At 43.0% G+C, this 14,907-nt stretch overlaps 2 protein-coding genes across 7 annotated transcripts in view; one reads left to right on the top strand and one right to left on the bottom strand.

Annotated features, from left to right (window-relative positions):
• ly75 (lymphocyte antigen 75) overlaps positions 1-1,070 on the top strand; it is a 32,973-nt gene extending 31,903 nt beyond the window's left edge. Inside the window, exon 35 of the mRNA XM_054732374.2 lies at positions 71-1,070. Coding sequence (XP_054588349.2) covers positions 71-246 — 176 coding nt within the window. The 3' untranslated portion in view covers positions 247-1,070. The remainder of the gene's footprint in view (positions 1-70) is intronic.
• Positions 1,071-6,307: 5,237 nt separating this feature from the next.
• Positions 6,308-14,030, bottom strand: marchf7 (membrane-associated ring finger (C3HC4) 7). 6 transcript variants are annotated; one of them, XM_015953445.3, is made up of 11 exons: positions 13,923-14,030; positions 12,337-12,536; positions 9,855-9,995; positions 9,574-9,745; positions 9,255-9,452; positions 7,941-9,150; positions 7,635-7,801; positions 7,449-7,552; positions 7,139-7,270; positions 6,924-6,972; positions 6,308-6,809 (listed from the first exon to the last, which is right to left on the bottom strand). In XM_015953445.3, exons 2-11 carry the CDS (start codon positions 12,517-12,519, stop codon positions 6,733-6,735), a joined length of 2,433 nt encoding a protein of 810 aa, XP_015808931.3. In that variant the 5' UTR covers positions 12,520-12,536; positions 13,923-14,030; the 3' UTR covers positions 6,308-6,732. The 6 variants fall into 6 exon arrangements, with proteins under 6 accessions (XP_015808931.3, XP_015808935.3, XP_015808933.3 ...); XM_015953449.3 differs by having other exon boundaries at positions 7,166-7,270; XM_015953447.3 differs by having other exon boundaries at positions 9,255-9,440.
• Positions 14,031-14,907: the final 877 nt, after the last annotated feature.

The raw sequence follows: 14,907 nt of genomic DNA, 5'->3' as shown, positions 1-14,907 counted from the left end.
GGGAATCTTAACAATTCTGAGGAGTCCTTCTATTTCTGATGATGTTCCTAACTCGTCTTCTGGTCCTCAGAGTCTTCCAGCTCTCATGTGGTGCTAGGTTTCTTCATCACAGCCCTCATCATTCTCCTCTTAGCCGCCGGCTTTGTCCTCTACAAGAAGAAACAACCCCTTTTCTCCTCCAGCGTTCGTTACGAGAGGACCTTAGATGATATGGACACCACAAGTATTATAACAGTTGCTGAGTGAGCATCAGAGATCAGCCTACAGGACAACTGACACACCGCCTCACGTGCATTCTACTTCTCCTCTACACTGGATGCAGCCGTCCCTCGTTTTGTTATTTATTGTGTTTCTTGCTCACACCTGAAAGAAAATCCACAATTCTGTTTAAAACTGTAAATATTGTGTGGATATCTGCCCGGGTTTCTCCGGTTTAGGGTTACTGGTGAGTGTTGATCTTTGACTAAAGCCGAGCTGGTTTACAAAAATATGCAACCGGACAAAAAGTCGTTCACAGAGGGCTCGATGGCACTGAGTAGCTTCAAACTAGCAAACCCCAAGCGTGTTGTTGTTTTTATTCAAACTAAGATTTCATTCATTAAGATGGATCACCTCAGTACCAGAATACATATTTATTCTGTAGTTCAAGTGTTTTTATGCAAAAGTAGTTTTAAGTACAACACTGCCAAATCGCTACAAGCTATTTAAATTCATTTGTTGTTTTAGAGAAATTTAGTTCTTAAATTAAAATGCATTGACTGTGTCCACTTTAGGACATTTATTGTTGAACAAAATCACTTTTCCAAGTCACAGTAAATTAAACCATGACTGAAGGTAATTTTAAGTTAAACTTTGCCTTAAAACGGGCAGAAAGCTTAAGATTGTGCCTTCTGACGCCACTAATGGATGAACTGCGTTCAAAGATGTATTTTTTCTGTACTGTTGATGCCTTCCAGCAGTTTTGATACTGTGTAAATAATGGAAGCCAGAATGAGAAACTTTAGTCTTACTGATCAGCTTTGAACAGAGAGGAGGGCGTCTTGGCTTCTAAATAAGCCGAAACCCGTGTGTAGTGATTTGATTTATCTATGCACTTAACTACTGATGGAGAACGCACTTTAAAACCGATGAGGGGACGCGGTTCCTGCTGTGTGTTTTAGCTCATGGAGAATCTGAGGTTTTCAGATTGGACTGGTATTTTCTGTAAATATGTGTTTTGTTTTTAAACTGAAAATGAACCAAAGATTCTGTTTGGATGTTCAAACCCGAGCTTTTCTGAAGCCACTCCCCCCACTGTGGCTCGTTTACTCTTTCGTGTCACGTTGCCAAGCATGTTTTTAAACATTTTCCTTTTCCTTCTTATGCTCATCAGCTTGAATAAGGTACAGCAAACGTTCAAATAAATGTGTCCACCTTTGAAGGTGCCTTGTTCAAGTTTGTTGTGTTTTTTAACTTCTAATTTGACAGTTCAAGCCAGCTTTTGCAGTTTATTTGATTATGTTTGCTAAATTTGAATAAGTTTCTTTAGGTTAATTTTAAAGGAAAGGTTTCAAATAAAATAAAAAATGTTAGCGTAACAAATTAACATCCAACAACTTTGTTTTAGATTTCATTTTATAGCAGTAAAATCATTCAGTATAGTTGATTTCTAGTATTGTCTAGAACTGATCAGTGTGCTCCTTAAAGGGGCAGCAGTAGAGCAGGTTGTCCAGTAATCAGAAGGTTGTGGGTTCAATCCCATCACCCACCAGAGAATGCTGCTGTTGTGCCCCTGGGCAAGCCACCCAACCCACCTTGCCTGCTGGTGGTGGTCAGAGGGACATAGCTCCTTACCTTCAGTGTGTGTGAATGGATGAATGATACATTGTAGTGTAAAGCACTTTGGAGTCCTCTGACTCTGAAAGGCGCTATACAGGTGCGGGTTGTATATCATTCACTTCTGTGTTCATGACTTTAAAAAAAGTTGCATTTTTTATCAATGAGAGGAAGAAAATTGTCTTTTATAAAGTGCCTCTCAAGTTAAAAACCATAAGGCACTTAACAAAAAGGGGGGAAGGGATGGTGCTTGTCCATGTAAGCAGAGCTCAGGCATTCTGAACCACCTGTAGACGGTTCAGGGAGGTTCTGCTCAGACACGTGAAAAGAGAGTTACAGTAGTCTTAAGCAAGAGGAGAGGAAGGTGTGGATAACTGTCTCAAGTTCAGAGCGGGACAGAATGGGAGTCAGCAATGTTCCTGAGATAGAAGAAGGAAAAGTGAACTGTAATGAGAATCCAGGGTGAGAGCTGGGTCAAAGGTCACAAAAAGATTCCTGACAGAGGGCTTGGTGTGAGATGCAAGCAGACCTCGAGCCACCTTATGGGTTGGGCAATGTTTTAGTTTGGTAGTTCAGCTCTGACCAACGACTCTATGGGTTTAAGGTTTGCTCCTAAACCCCAGAATGAACCAATGTTTCAACTACATATATTTTATTAAAGGACCTTTAAATGTTTACAGGTCCTTCTCAAAAAGTTAGCATATTGTGATAAAGTTCATTATTGTCTGTAATGTACTAATGAACATTAAACTTTCATATTAGATTCATTACACACAACTGAAGTAGTTCAAGCCTTTTATTGTTTCTAATATTGATGATTTTGGCATACAGCTCATGAAAGCCCAAAATTCCTATCTCAAAAAATTAGCATTTTTCATCCGACCACTAAAAGAAAAGTGTTTTAATACAAACAAAGTCAACCTTCAAATAATTATGTTCAGTTATGCACTCAATACTTGGTCGGGAATCCTTTTGCAGGAATGACTACTTCAACGTTGCATGGTGGCAATCAGCCTGTGGCACTGCTGAGGTGTTATGGAAGCCCAGGATGCTTCAATAGTGGCCTTAAGCTCATCCAGAGTGTTGGGTCTTGCGTCTCAACTTTCTCTTCACAATATCCCACAGATTATCTATGGGGTTCAGGTCAGGAGAGTTGGCAGGCCAATTGAGCACAATGATACCATGGTCAGTAAACCATTTACCAGTGGTTTTGGCACTGTGAGCAGGGGCCAGGTCATGCTGAATAATGAAATCTTCATCTCCATAAAGCTTTTCAGCAGATGGAAGCATGAAGTGCTCCAAAATCTGATAGCTAGCTGCATTTACCCTGCCCTTGATAAAACACGGTGGACCAACACCAGCAGCTGACATGGCACCGCAGACCATCACTGACTGTGGGTACTTGACACTGGACTTCAGTTTTTTGCCACACTTTTTCTTTCCCACTGAGGTGCCTTGATGCAGCATCTGGGAACAGCCTATTTGTTCAGAAATTTCTTTCTGTGTCTTACCCTCTTGCTTGAGGGTGTCAATGATGGCCTTCTGGACAGCAGTCAGGTCGGTAGTCTTACCCATGATTGCGGTTTTGAGTAATGAACCAGGCTGGGAGTTTTTAAAAGCCTCAGGAATCTTTTGCAGGTGTTTAGAGTTAATTAGTTGATTCAGATGATTAGGTTAATAGCTCGTATAGAGAACCTTTTCATGATAAGCTAATTTTTTGAGATATGAATTTTGGGTTTTCATGAGCTGTATGCCAAAATCATCAATATTAGAAACAATAAAAGGCTTGAACTACTTCAGTTGTGTGTAATGAATCTAATATTTGTAGCGTCACCGAAGGTCCTCTAATTTGTGGCAAAGGGCACATCTACCCAGCTGGGTCAATCTGGGTCAAACAGTACTTTTAAATCCACAGATTAACCCAAGGAGCCGCGATGTCTGCTCAAGATCGTAACCATATCTGCTGCTGTTCCATCCCAGGAGGAGGACACTTCAAGTCACGATGATAATAATTTGATAATAATAATTAATAAAACTCATTGATTTTACTACTGTTTAATATAATCTCATAAACGATCACTTGGTTCAATATAATGGTATTTTAATTGCATGAAATGGATTATTATGCTTTGGGTATAATAATGATTAATTATAATAATTATGATGACAGTAAAAGATTTGCTCAGCAAAGGTCAGTTCACCTTATCCAGCTAACACAGAGTCCAGATAAACGATAACTGCAACATGTTTTTGACACATGATCAAAGCTTTCTTCCTGAGAGAGTGGGAGTGTCCTGAGAGCTTGGTAAAACTGTAACCATCACCAGCTTCAAGTCAGTTCTTGAACCAAAACCACGGAGGAAGGGAACGGCCACCTGCTGTTCCAGTCCCGCCGACAAGGATAGCTAAGAACAAACGCAACTGTAACCAGCTAACGAAGACTCTACCCAGAGTCATTGATTTCTGAGTTAAGACAAAAAACTCCTTCAGAGTTACAGACTTTGAGATGCCAATAGTTCATCAGTCGTGTGACCCACGGAGAGAACCCAGGACTGATTTGGTCGCATAGAGGTCCTTCTACCATCCTCGTGCCCGGAGGAAATCATCTCCACCTGACATCTCGGATCCGAAAGGGGGTCTCCAGAAACTGGGTGAGGTAGACACTAATCGACAGATGACGTTTGATGCTGTTTTCTCTAAATAACTCAGTTAGCCGCAGAACATCATTTTCATCCAGAACGCTTCTTCTCTCCCTGAAAGAAACCTAATAATTCCATTCATGCATCCAAACTCGTATTTTTCAATTTAGCTTCCATCCAGCCACAGGTTTGCTTTTAAAACAAGTTCATTATCAAAGCTGTTAAAATTGTCATTAAATTGTCATCCATGACTTGCCATTTCAAATCTTTGTTTAAAATTGTTAGTAATAAATTTCTTCTTTGGTCATCCCTAAAGTCAGGACACACTCACAGTGAGGCGTCCTTCCAGTGTTATGGCCCTCGCCTCTGGAACGAGCTGCCAGAGGACCTCAGGGCCGCAGAGAACGTTCGCTCATGTTTTTAAGTCCAGGCTCAAGACCCATCTTCTTAGGTTAGCTTTTATTTAATTATTTACTATAGTTTTATTCCTCATTTTACATGATTATATTTTATTACTTGCTTTGCATGTTTTATATGATTATATTTTAGCACAGTTTATTTAATATTATTTTACTGTCTATATGATTTTATTTATTACTTATTTTCTAACTTTTGTCATTTATATTAGCTTTTTTATTATATTTTTACTCATTTTAATCCAGTGTTTCCTCTGTAGGGGCCCTCTGCCCCGGGAGCGGTGGTCGACTGTAGCTTCCTGGGTGCTCTATAGGTGGGGGTCTATGCTCCCCCTCCACTGAGCACCCTGACTTAGTGTGGAAGACCTGATGCTGCCGGGGCAGATGGCTCCTCTGATGGCGTTTCCTTGCCTTACCTTACTGGGCTCATCTGGACTCAGCCAAATATAATTTTTACGTGTGTGTGTGTGTGCTCTTGCATATGTCTGGTAATGTTTTTAACCTGTTATGGGAATCTGGGGTCATTTTGAAAAGCACTTTGAGTAGCACTTTGTTTGAAAAGCGCTTTATAAATAAATCTGATTCGTTTTTAAACTTGCCTCATTATTGAAACGAAACACAGAAAAGGTGTATTTCTGGTTATTGTAAAGCAAAGATCCTAGCTTCTGATTCAAAATAACTTTTGCTATAAATTTAACTATTTAAATTAAACATTAATCTTTGGATTAAAATTAGACCAAACAGGTTGGTGTATGAACTTGGATCATAAATAAGTATCTGGTATATTTATGTATAAGCGTCATAGATTAATATGCTTGGTCATTTTTCACTCTAACTGATAGCAAACAGTGTTGATTCTAGAGTGTAGTTTAATTCTCTACATATTTATGAAAGTCTAATGTTTATCAGTGCATCAGCATTACAGACAATAATGAACTTTATCACAATATGCTCATTTTTGAGAAGGACCTGTAAATTAGATCTGTGGGACGACTCAAAATCACAAGTTGTTTACAAATCTATATAAGGCGACACCCTCAAAACAAAAATGTAACTCTGAAAAGCCCCAAGTGATTCCAGAAGCTCTTTCAGCTCCAGTGCTGCATAGGGCATATATCTGATCCCAGTACAGAGCTCCCGTTAGCCCATTAGTTCTTGCACTCGTGTTTTAAACACACAGCACAATACACAACTATGCTAAAGTACAAAGACAGGAAGTTTGTATAAAAGCCATTTAAGGTTCAAAGAAAAGAACTTCAATAACCCTGCTGCATTTTAGCTCCAGACTACTTTGATGTGTTTGGCACCTTGGAATCAAAGTATGAAGCAATTAGGGGTGATTAAGATTTTTGCACAGTGTTGTAGCATTATGGCCGACTAGTGGACATTGATAAGCGTAAAGAAAACCAGTTCCTATTTAAAATAAACAAAAACAAGTCTGATTTAAATCAGTCTTTATTCCCAAACTTAAAAGCATGAAACTAAATTTTAAAACACATAAAGCTGAACATGACAAAGACATTTATGTGGACAGGCCCTAAACTTGAAAAATTTCCTAAGTGGAACACCCAAATTTTTAATTCTGTTCAAGTTCGCTTTTTAACCACAACTGAGAAATCTCTTGTCGATGTTGTCCTCGTGTAACCATTAAAGCACTTGTGGTATAACCATTAGAAAACACTTGCATTTTGATTTAATCTGTCAAATAAAGTGCACTAGAAGAGAAAACGGACAGAAAGTGGTCTTAAAATATTGTATGCATTAGGTAATTCCAGATTTGCATATTTGCAATGAAGATGAGACGAGTCCTGTGTCAAAACTAGCTGAGCTACCACCTGACACACAAGCCACGCCCCCTCACATTAGTACTCTTCAAGGTCATCGTCCAGGTCAGAGAAGTCAACAGATGGTCTGCCGTCTTGTCCCTCACCGTGAGAAGCTGCAATCCAGAGACATGGAGTCAAATTATCAAGACGCATAAAATAAGTGATTTTTTTGGTGTTATGCAAGTTAAAAGCAAATAAAAACAACTTTCAGCAGAAGAAAAACATACTTTCAAGATTGTCCATGTGTTCATGAAGAATTCTCACCAGGTTGAACAACTGGTGAGAAAACAAACATTTGTCTTTTTTCCAAAAATCACAAGTTAAAAATGATAAATCTAAGTTAGTACAAGGATTAGATTACAACATCCAGCCTGTGTGCTGCACACTGTTGATTTATCTATAGAAATGCAACAAAGAAGGAAGAAATTAATTAAGTTTGCACCATGGGTAGATGTGTGTGCTCCCTCACCCCAGCTGCATCGACCGCTCGGAGGACGTCTGAGAACCTCTGCTCACAGAAGTGCAGCAGCACCACCAGGTAGAGCCCGCTGCTGATGAACTCATCATATTCTGACTGCAGAGAAAAACACGTCTCAGTAAAAAGTCCTGCATTTTCCCAAAGGAATAATTCTAACCTTTTAAAAAATGTTTTTCCTCGTGTGCATTTTTGTTAATATAAATTATTGTTATGATTAAACAGTTGAAATCTTAAACGAGTTTACTTTTCCTTCATGGAAGCTGGAGTTACTCACCTGCACGTGTGCCCGGTACAACTCATGAATGTCAAAGTTGTCAATGTTCAAGTGCAGCGTCTCCTTACAGAGTTCACATGTTGTGATGGCTTCAAGGTTTGTGCCTAAGGGAAGAGAGGAAGTGTGTTTAAAAATTTAAAGTGAAAAACATCATCATCATCATCATAATCAAGACAATTTCCACACCTGAGCCAATCTTGGAGCGGAGCCACCTCTTGATGCACTCCTGATGGACGTACTGCAGGCTGCCTGTGCAGCGGCACGGCTGAATCAGGGGGTTGGACGGAGACTCCTCTCGCATCTGGCAGATTCGGCACAGGTCACCTTCCTCCTCATCAGACTCCAGCAGCAGTCTGGGACAGAAGACAGGAATAATTCAGTTTCCTGGTAATGCCGTGCGCATTTTATTATTTTTTCCTGTGTCATGCACAAACAACTATAAAAACAGGTTTACAAAATACAAAAAAGGCAATTTAAATGAATTTAGATTACTTCTCTTTAATCTTGCGCAGCTTCTCTTGATCTCCAGTGGAAATGGTCTTCTCCTTCTGGCCTTCTGGTGGTCTCTCGAGATTTCTCAACGGGCTCCCAGAAACGGATAAATTCTCTAATATTCCAATTCTGCGTCGGGGCAAAAATCTAACAGAGGCATCTTCAAGTTCAGGCAATGTCTCATCCCCACTTGTGCAAACACAAACGGGATCAAGAGAATCCCCAACTGCTCCTTCCTCTTCCTCATCATCCTCTTCATCATCCTCCTCCTCATCATCTTCCAGATCGTTTTGGTAAGGTAACCTCCTGAGTAAGCGGTGTGGGACTTCCTCCTCCTCCTCCTCCTCCTCCTCATCATCCAGATCATTTTGGTAAGGTAACCTTCTCATTAAGCGGTGTGGGTGGCTGTAGCCTTCATCCAAGTCTGAAGCTGACTGCATGCCCTCTTCTCTAGCGTAACGTCTGAGGCGAGAGAGGAGGGGAGGACAGCGGCCTCGGAGGGAAGAGGACAGCCAGGAAGAGCTCTGTCCTCCCCCACTGCTGCTGACCGAAGGCTCCCTCCAGGAGGCCATTCTGCGTCGAGCCAGTCCGCTATGAAAGCTCTCTTTATTGTCTTCCTGGATAGGGGAGAGGTCCACTCTATGACTCCTGAGGCCCTCCGAGGTCTTCTCCACACCCCCACCATCAGTGTCCACACTGGACATCCTGGCTCCTTCGTCACTGTCCACCGACTCCCCACAAGTGGACGGACTGTCATCTTCAAGGGAGCGAATGCTGGAAGAGCAGCTGGAAGAATCCTGGCTAGACCTCCGAGAAAAGAGACGGGACAAAAGGCGACGAGTAGAGCTACGGCCGTCTGTCTCCACAGCTTCAGCTGCTGGGCGTGAGGGCGTGGCCTCTGGCTTGGCTGTGGCAGAGGGAGTGGGGTACCAGGAGGTGTGGGAGGAATAGGGAGAGAAGACAACAGAAGATCTAGTGTTTCGTGTTTGTTCCTGAGATGTGTGGTTGGATGATGAACCATTTCCTAAACGACTCGTGTTTCTACTGCCGACGTCTCGAGGCTGAGGAGACGTCCGCTGGCAGGTGGAGGACAAAATGTGTCGATTCAGGGAACTTTCTCTTGTGGTGGGGGAGAAAGAGGAGGGAGAGTAGGTAGTTTCTTTAGGACGAGCTCCTTGTGCGTATGAGGACAACACCCTGTCTGTCTGGTCTGAAATGAGAGGATGGAGGAGAAATATACATAAACTGACCTGAGATCATTAACATACCTGCAGGACGTGTGCTCCGTGCAGGTGTTTACATAAATATGCCTACACCGTGAGGAAGTAATTCCTTGAGTCCCGACTCGTCTTTCTCCTAAACTTGAACGACCGGGCTCCTTCTTAGAGTCTTGCTCCCTGCTGGACAGCAGTGACGTCGAGGAGGTAGATGATGGTCGAGAGAGTAAACGATAGGAGCTCCATGATGAATCAAGGGTATCACTTTGTTTTTCACCTGCAACTAATGACAAAACTATTAGCAGGTTTACTGTCAGGTCAGTAAAAACAAACCACCCTGAAACACTTTAACATGAAATATTTATCTTAAAATAGAGAACACACGAGTTAAGATTGTAACATGAGACCGTACACACCCCTGCCACTGCTGAGCCCACTGGAGGAGTAGCTGGATCCTGTAACAGAGGTGCCGGCTGTTCTCGAGTACAGTCCCCTGTTGCTGTATGAAAGTTTGGCCCTTTTAGAATCAGCATCTTCACTGGCTTCCAATAAACCAGAGCCGATTCCCAACCTCCCCTCAGAATCAGTCTGGGGGGGAGCAGATAAAAAGCAACCACCCTCTTACTTCACCAAGTAGCGTTTTCTTTAACCTCAAACAGTTTAGTACTCTTTTCAAACTAAAAAGCAGCAGCAGTACCAGTTTGCTCCTGCTGCTGAGAGAAGAGTCAGTCCACGGCCGATCGAAGGACCTGCTGGAGGACGTCAGCGACGGCAGCTTCCAGCTGGGCGAGCGGGTGTCAGAACTGCTGTAATCTCTTGAACTCAGGAAACGAGAACTCTATTAAAACAGGAAGGCAGAAGACAATGTTAGTATTTCAGGTAGGGCATTTTCTCCTGGATAGGGTTCCTCATGTTTGCATCACAAAGCCTAACTCCAACACTAATATTATGTATGCGTCACACACCTGAGCAATACTCAGAAAAAGTACAACATCCATTCATCCATCCATTTTCATCCGCTTATCTGGAGTCGGGTCGTGGGGGCAGTAGCCTAAGGCGAGAGGCCCAGACTTCCCTCTCCCCAGCCACTTGGGCCAGCTCCTCCGGGGGAATCCCAAGGCGTTCCCTGGCCAGGTGAGAGACATAGTCCCTCCACCGTGTCCTGGGTCTACCTTTAGGTCTCCTCCCAGTTGGACGTGCCCGGAAAACCTCACCAGGGAGGCATCCAGGAGTAGGGCTGGGGGTAAACGATTATTTTTAAAACGATTATTCTGACGATTATTTTATCGAATAGTCGACTATTCTAATGACTATTTAGAAAATTAATCTAATGATTATTTTTCTATTGCACAATTAACAAAAACCAGAAAATCTCAAATAAATTCCTAAAAAAAAATTGATAAATTCTTACTGTAAGAGAATAAACACTACAGGCCTTCCATTTTGTATAACACTGCTTTTATTGTGTTGCGGTTGGTTATGTTCTGGTGACATGTAGAACTTGGGAGTGCAGGCTGCTGCCTGAGAGGTGGTAGAAGATGGAGTGTCTCCATGCTGCTTTGTTTTGGTCACTTATGTGCGTGAGGCGAGTGGTCTTACGGGTTAAACCAAACTCAGGTGGTATTTTACACTAAACTGAAAACCCACAACACTCTAAATGTAATAAAAGGGAGATCTACACCACAAAAAAGATTAACTCTAAACCAAAACGTAACAGCTTATCCCAACGCAAGAAGCTGTTAGCGAAGATGCTAATAGTAGCTTTACCAACGTTGAGTTCAAGTTACCAAGTTTAAATGAACCAAAAACACCCAGCAGCAAACAGACCAGCACGGAGGAGAGACTGCTACCACCAAAACAGCTCTCCTCATGTCTGAAAGAAGCTCCTTTATTAAGGGAGAAGCGCTCCCAGTGATTTTCTACATCTGCGATAGACACGAAGCAGCGCATCTGACCCCGGAAGTTGTTGTCCGTTGCCGGGAGACGAAGGGGCAAAACAGGAAAATAATCTAGTAGTGGACGGACGTTGTTCCGGGTCTTCGGTATTTGGCGGAGATGTTAGTGAAGGCGGAGAAGAGGGCGAACTAGAGGAAAAACAGGCAGATTCCTCCTCTATTTACAAACTCCTGGGGATGCAACAAGTGGGCGCGGTGCGTCGACTTCCGGATCTGACGTCGACAAATTTTTAGAATCGAGCCATCGACTTCGTCGAGGCTTCGCTACAGCCCTATCCAGGAGGCATCCTGACCAGATGCCCGAGCTACCTCAACTGGCTCCTCTCGATGTGGAGGAGCAGCGGGTCTACTCCGAGCCCCTCCCGAATGACCGAGCTTCTCACCCTATCTCTAAGGGAGAGTCCAGCCACTCTTCGGAGAAAACTCATTTCGGCCGCTTGTATCCGCGATCTCGTTCTTTCGGTCACTACCCAAAGCTCATGACCATAGGTGAGGGTAGGAACATAGAACGACCGGTAAATCGAGAGCTTCGCCTTCTGACTCAGCTCTCTTCACCACGACAGACCGGTACAACACCCGCATCACTGCAGATGCAGCACCAATCTGCCTACCGATCTCACGCTCCAGTTTTCCCTCACTCCTGAATGAGACCCCGAGATACTTAAACTCCTCCACTTGGGGCCAGACCTCATCCCTGACCCGGAGAAGGCATTCTACCCTTTTCCGAATCAAGTCCAACATCTAAACGTTTAAAACTACATTAACATAAGCAGGTAAGTGTAGTCAGAGGCAAAAAGCAACACAGCCTTCTGAACGGACCTTGTTGAGCGGCAGGACTGAAATACACACAAGGAATCTAGGCTGTCCTATAAAAAGACCTCCAAAGAGCCGGCTACTGCACCACTCATTTACGCAGTCGGCTACTGTACCACGCTCCAGAGGGAACGTGTAAGGAAAAAGTTATTTGAATACTAATTTCATAGAATAGCGCAGAAGAGCAAAGGACACAAAAGAGGAAGAGGGTCACAGCAGTGGTGCTACTAAAGAACAAAGGCAAAAGAACACAAACAAGCAAAAAGAAACTTCAAGTAAAAATCTGATTATCTGAAAGTGATCCTGGTAAATCATACTCCGAGGGTAAATTCTTATGGGGTGTTATCAGTGTTTACAACAGAAACAATACCTTTGATTTCAAGCTTCCACACTGTTGAATAATAAACTTGCCTGTTTATCCTTGTCTGATGTGTAAGGTGTTGAAGTCCTTGGGAAGCGGTCATTATTCAGCACTGGTTCTCTAGTATACAGCCTACTGGAGCCCAGTGAGGAGGCGGCAGCAGATGAGCTGGATGTGTAGGAGGACCTGGAGCCGGAAAAACAAAAAGGAAGTCTCCGAGACCTGGAGTCCATCACCGATTGTCTTGAACCTTGTAAAGACAAGATAAGAAATTAAACAATGTTTTCAAAACAGGAAACACTAAAACTCAGATGTATGTGAACAGATGGGACTCAGAAATCCAATTTAGTCCACAGATTTCTCAAAAGCCCATCACGTTTCAATCTGTTCGGGAACAAGACTCGAGGTGGAAGTCTGCAGATTTGCTGGTGCAGCACACGTGACCGTGTGTCTGTAAACACTAAAACCAGCCACCACACTGCTTCCTGGACTTTGTACCGAAGTCACAGCGTCTATCTTTGGAACATGAACTCTTTCACATGAACCTGACACTACCAAGACATTAGATAAGCATCTATGCAAGCAAGATTCTCTCTAACACCACCCCGATACACAGGTCATTTATTATTCAGCAGCACTGAAATGCAGGCAAGTCACCTGTATCCTTCTCAGATTTTTTAAGTCAACAGATTAATTGGCAGGACTAGTTGACCTGAACGGAGACTTGAAACTTCTGACTTGAGCTGGAACAGTTTAGGTTTCTCCCTGGTAGTGACATGGATCTGTGGAAATTAGCCACAGGTCCTGTAGTCAAAAATAAATCAGCTGGGCAGCAGTTTTGTCAGGTTGAAAACATGCTGTGAATAAAACCCGATGCAGACTGAAAACATGAAATCATGAAACACTACATATCATGTAGGATAATGTAAAGAAGTTAAGACAGCACAACAATGAAAACTCAGTAAACACGAATATTTAAGCGTAATTTCCTAATACGTTATTATTGTATTCATACACCCACTTTATTTAAAAATGTTAATCTGCTAATTACAACTGGATTTATAACCAGATCACCTCTGTATTAGCTGAATAAATGTTTATGCTAAATGTGGTAACGCCCTGTGTTTACAACCAGTATTTTTTCACCGTAATAACTAAAATATACTTGTTCAACATCTACTATAGTTATTTATAACCGATCCTTTTAGCAAGAAAGTAATGCATTACACCAGATTGTGCAAACTGCTGCTTAGCATAGCATCTATTTGGGAACTCGCGTTCCTGTATATTATTAAATTCCATCGCATAGCAGAGTTAGCTTCAACCCAGGAATGCACTTTCTGTCCCTTTCCGTTTTCGGCATTATCACGTCTGTTGTCATTAAACAGCAGTCTGGTTAGACGTGCCATTGTGTTAAATAAATTCACCCGCTGTTTAGCAACACTCCGACAAAAAACACTAGGAAATGACAGCTCGGTTAGCTTCTAGCTAGCTCATTAGCTTCCGGGTTCTAATCCCCGTCATTTCACACTCTTTAGTAGCGCAAGGCTAACCGTGCTCGTTTGGATGTTTTTCGGTCCCAAGTGTAACAAAATAAAAAGTATTTACACAACACCGTACGTTATAATTTCCCAACCTGTTTTCTCGTTCTTCCTTGTTTCAACTCGACACGGACGATGGCGTGTGTTAGCTACCGTTGTTGACGCAGAAGGTTAACTGATTAGCATTGACCCGGCGGGCGTGGTTTCAAATGCTGTAAATGCTTTCAGGTGGTTAGTTTGTGCACGTTGTTCATCCTAGATGTAAAAAAGTACATTGCTCAAAATGAATGGGTCACAATGTAAGTAAGTCAATCACACTTCTATGAAATGAGCCTGTCCCCTCTGGAAGCAACACTAACTGACAATCAGTTCAACGTGCTGTTCAGCAAGTAGAACAGACAACAGATGGAAATTTTAGGCAATTAGCAAGATATTCCCAATAAAGGAGTGGTTCTGCAGGTGGTGACCACAGACCACTTCTCAGTTCCTGTGCTTTCTGGGTAGTGTTGATCACTTTTGAATGCTGGGGGTGCTTTCACTCTGGTGGCAGCCTGAGATGGAGTCTACAACCCACAGTGGCTTAAGCAGTGCACATGGCACAAGCTGTGGAGAGAAGGTCTGCGGTGTCTGTCAGCGTAGTGTCCAGAGCATGGAGGAGCCACCAGGAGACAAGCCAGACCATCAGGAGATGAGGAGGAGGCCGTAGACGGGCAACAGCCAGCAGCAGGACTGCTACCTCCTCCACTGTGCAAGGAGGAACAGGAGGAGCACTTCCAGACCACTGCAAAATGACCTCCAGTTGACCACAAATGTGCAAGTGTCTGCTCAAATGGTCAGAAACAGACTCCATGAGGGTGTTGTGAGGGCCCGATGTCCACAGGTGGGGGTTGTGCTTGCAGCCCAAAACCGTGCAAGATGTCCTCCAGCATGATCGGTTTGGCAGTGGGTCAGTAATGGTGTGGAGTGGCTATTCTGTGGGGGCTGCACAGCCCTCCATGTGCTCCCCAGAGGAAATCCGACTGAGATCCTCAGACCCCTTGCGAAACCATATGTTGGTGTGGTTGGTCCTGGGCTCCTCCT

This window comes from Nothobranchius furzeri, chromosome 9, assembly GCF_043380555.1.
Source record: "Nothobranchius furzeri strain GRZ-AD chromosome 9, NfurGRZ-RIMD1, whole genome shotgun sequence".
Classification (NCBI taxonomy): domain Eukaryota; kingdom Metazoa; phylum Chordata; class Actinopteri; order Cyprinodontiformes; family Nothobranchiidae; genus Nothobranchius; species Nothobranchius furzeri.
Note: the sequence above shows the minus strand (reverse complement) of the source record. Positions and strands in the feature narration are given on the sequence as shown.

Coding starts and splice junctions, on each gene's coding strand:
- marchf7 (XM_015953445.3), bottom strand. CDS start 12,519: ATGGACTCCAGGTCTCGGAGACTTCCTTTTTGTTTTTCCGGCTCCAGG. Junction 9,151..9,254: donor AGGAATTACTTCCTCACGGT/GTAGGCATATTT, acceptor CTCTCATTTCAG/ACCAGACAGACAGGGTGTTG. Junction 7,553..7,634: donor CCGCTCCAAGATTGGCTCAG/GTGTGGAAATTG, acceptor CTCTTCCCTTAG/GCACAAACCTTGAAGCCATC.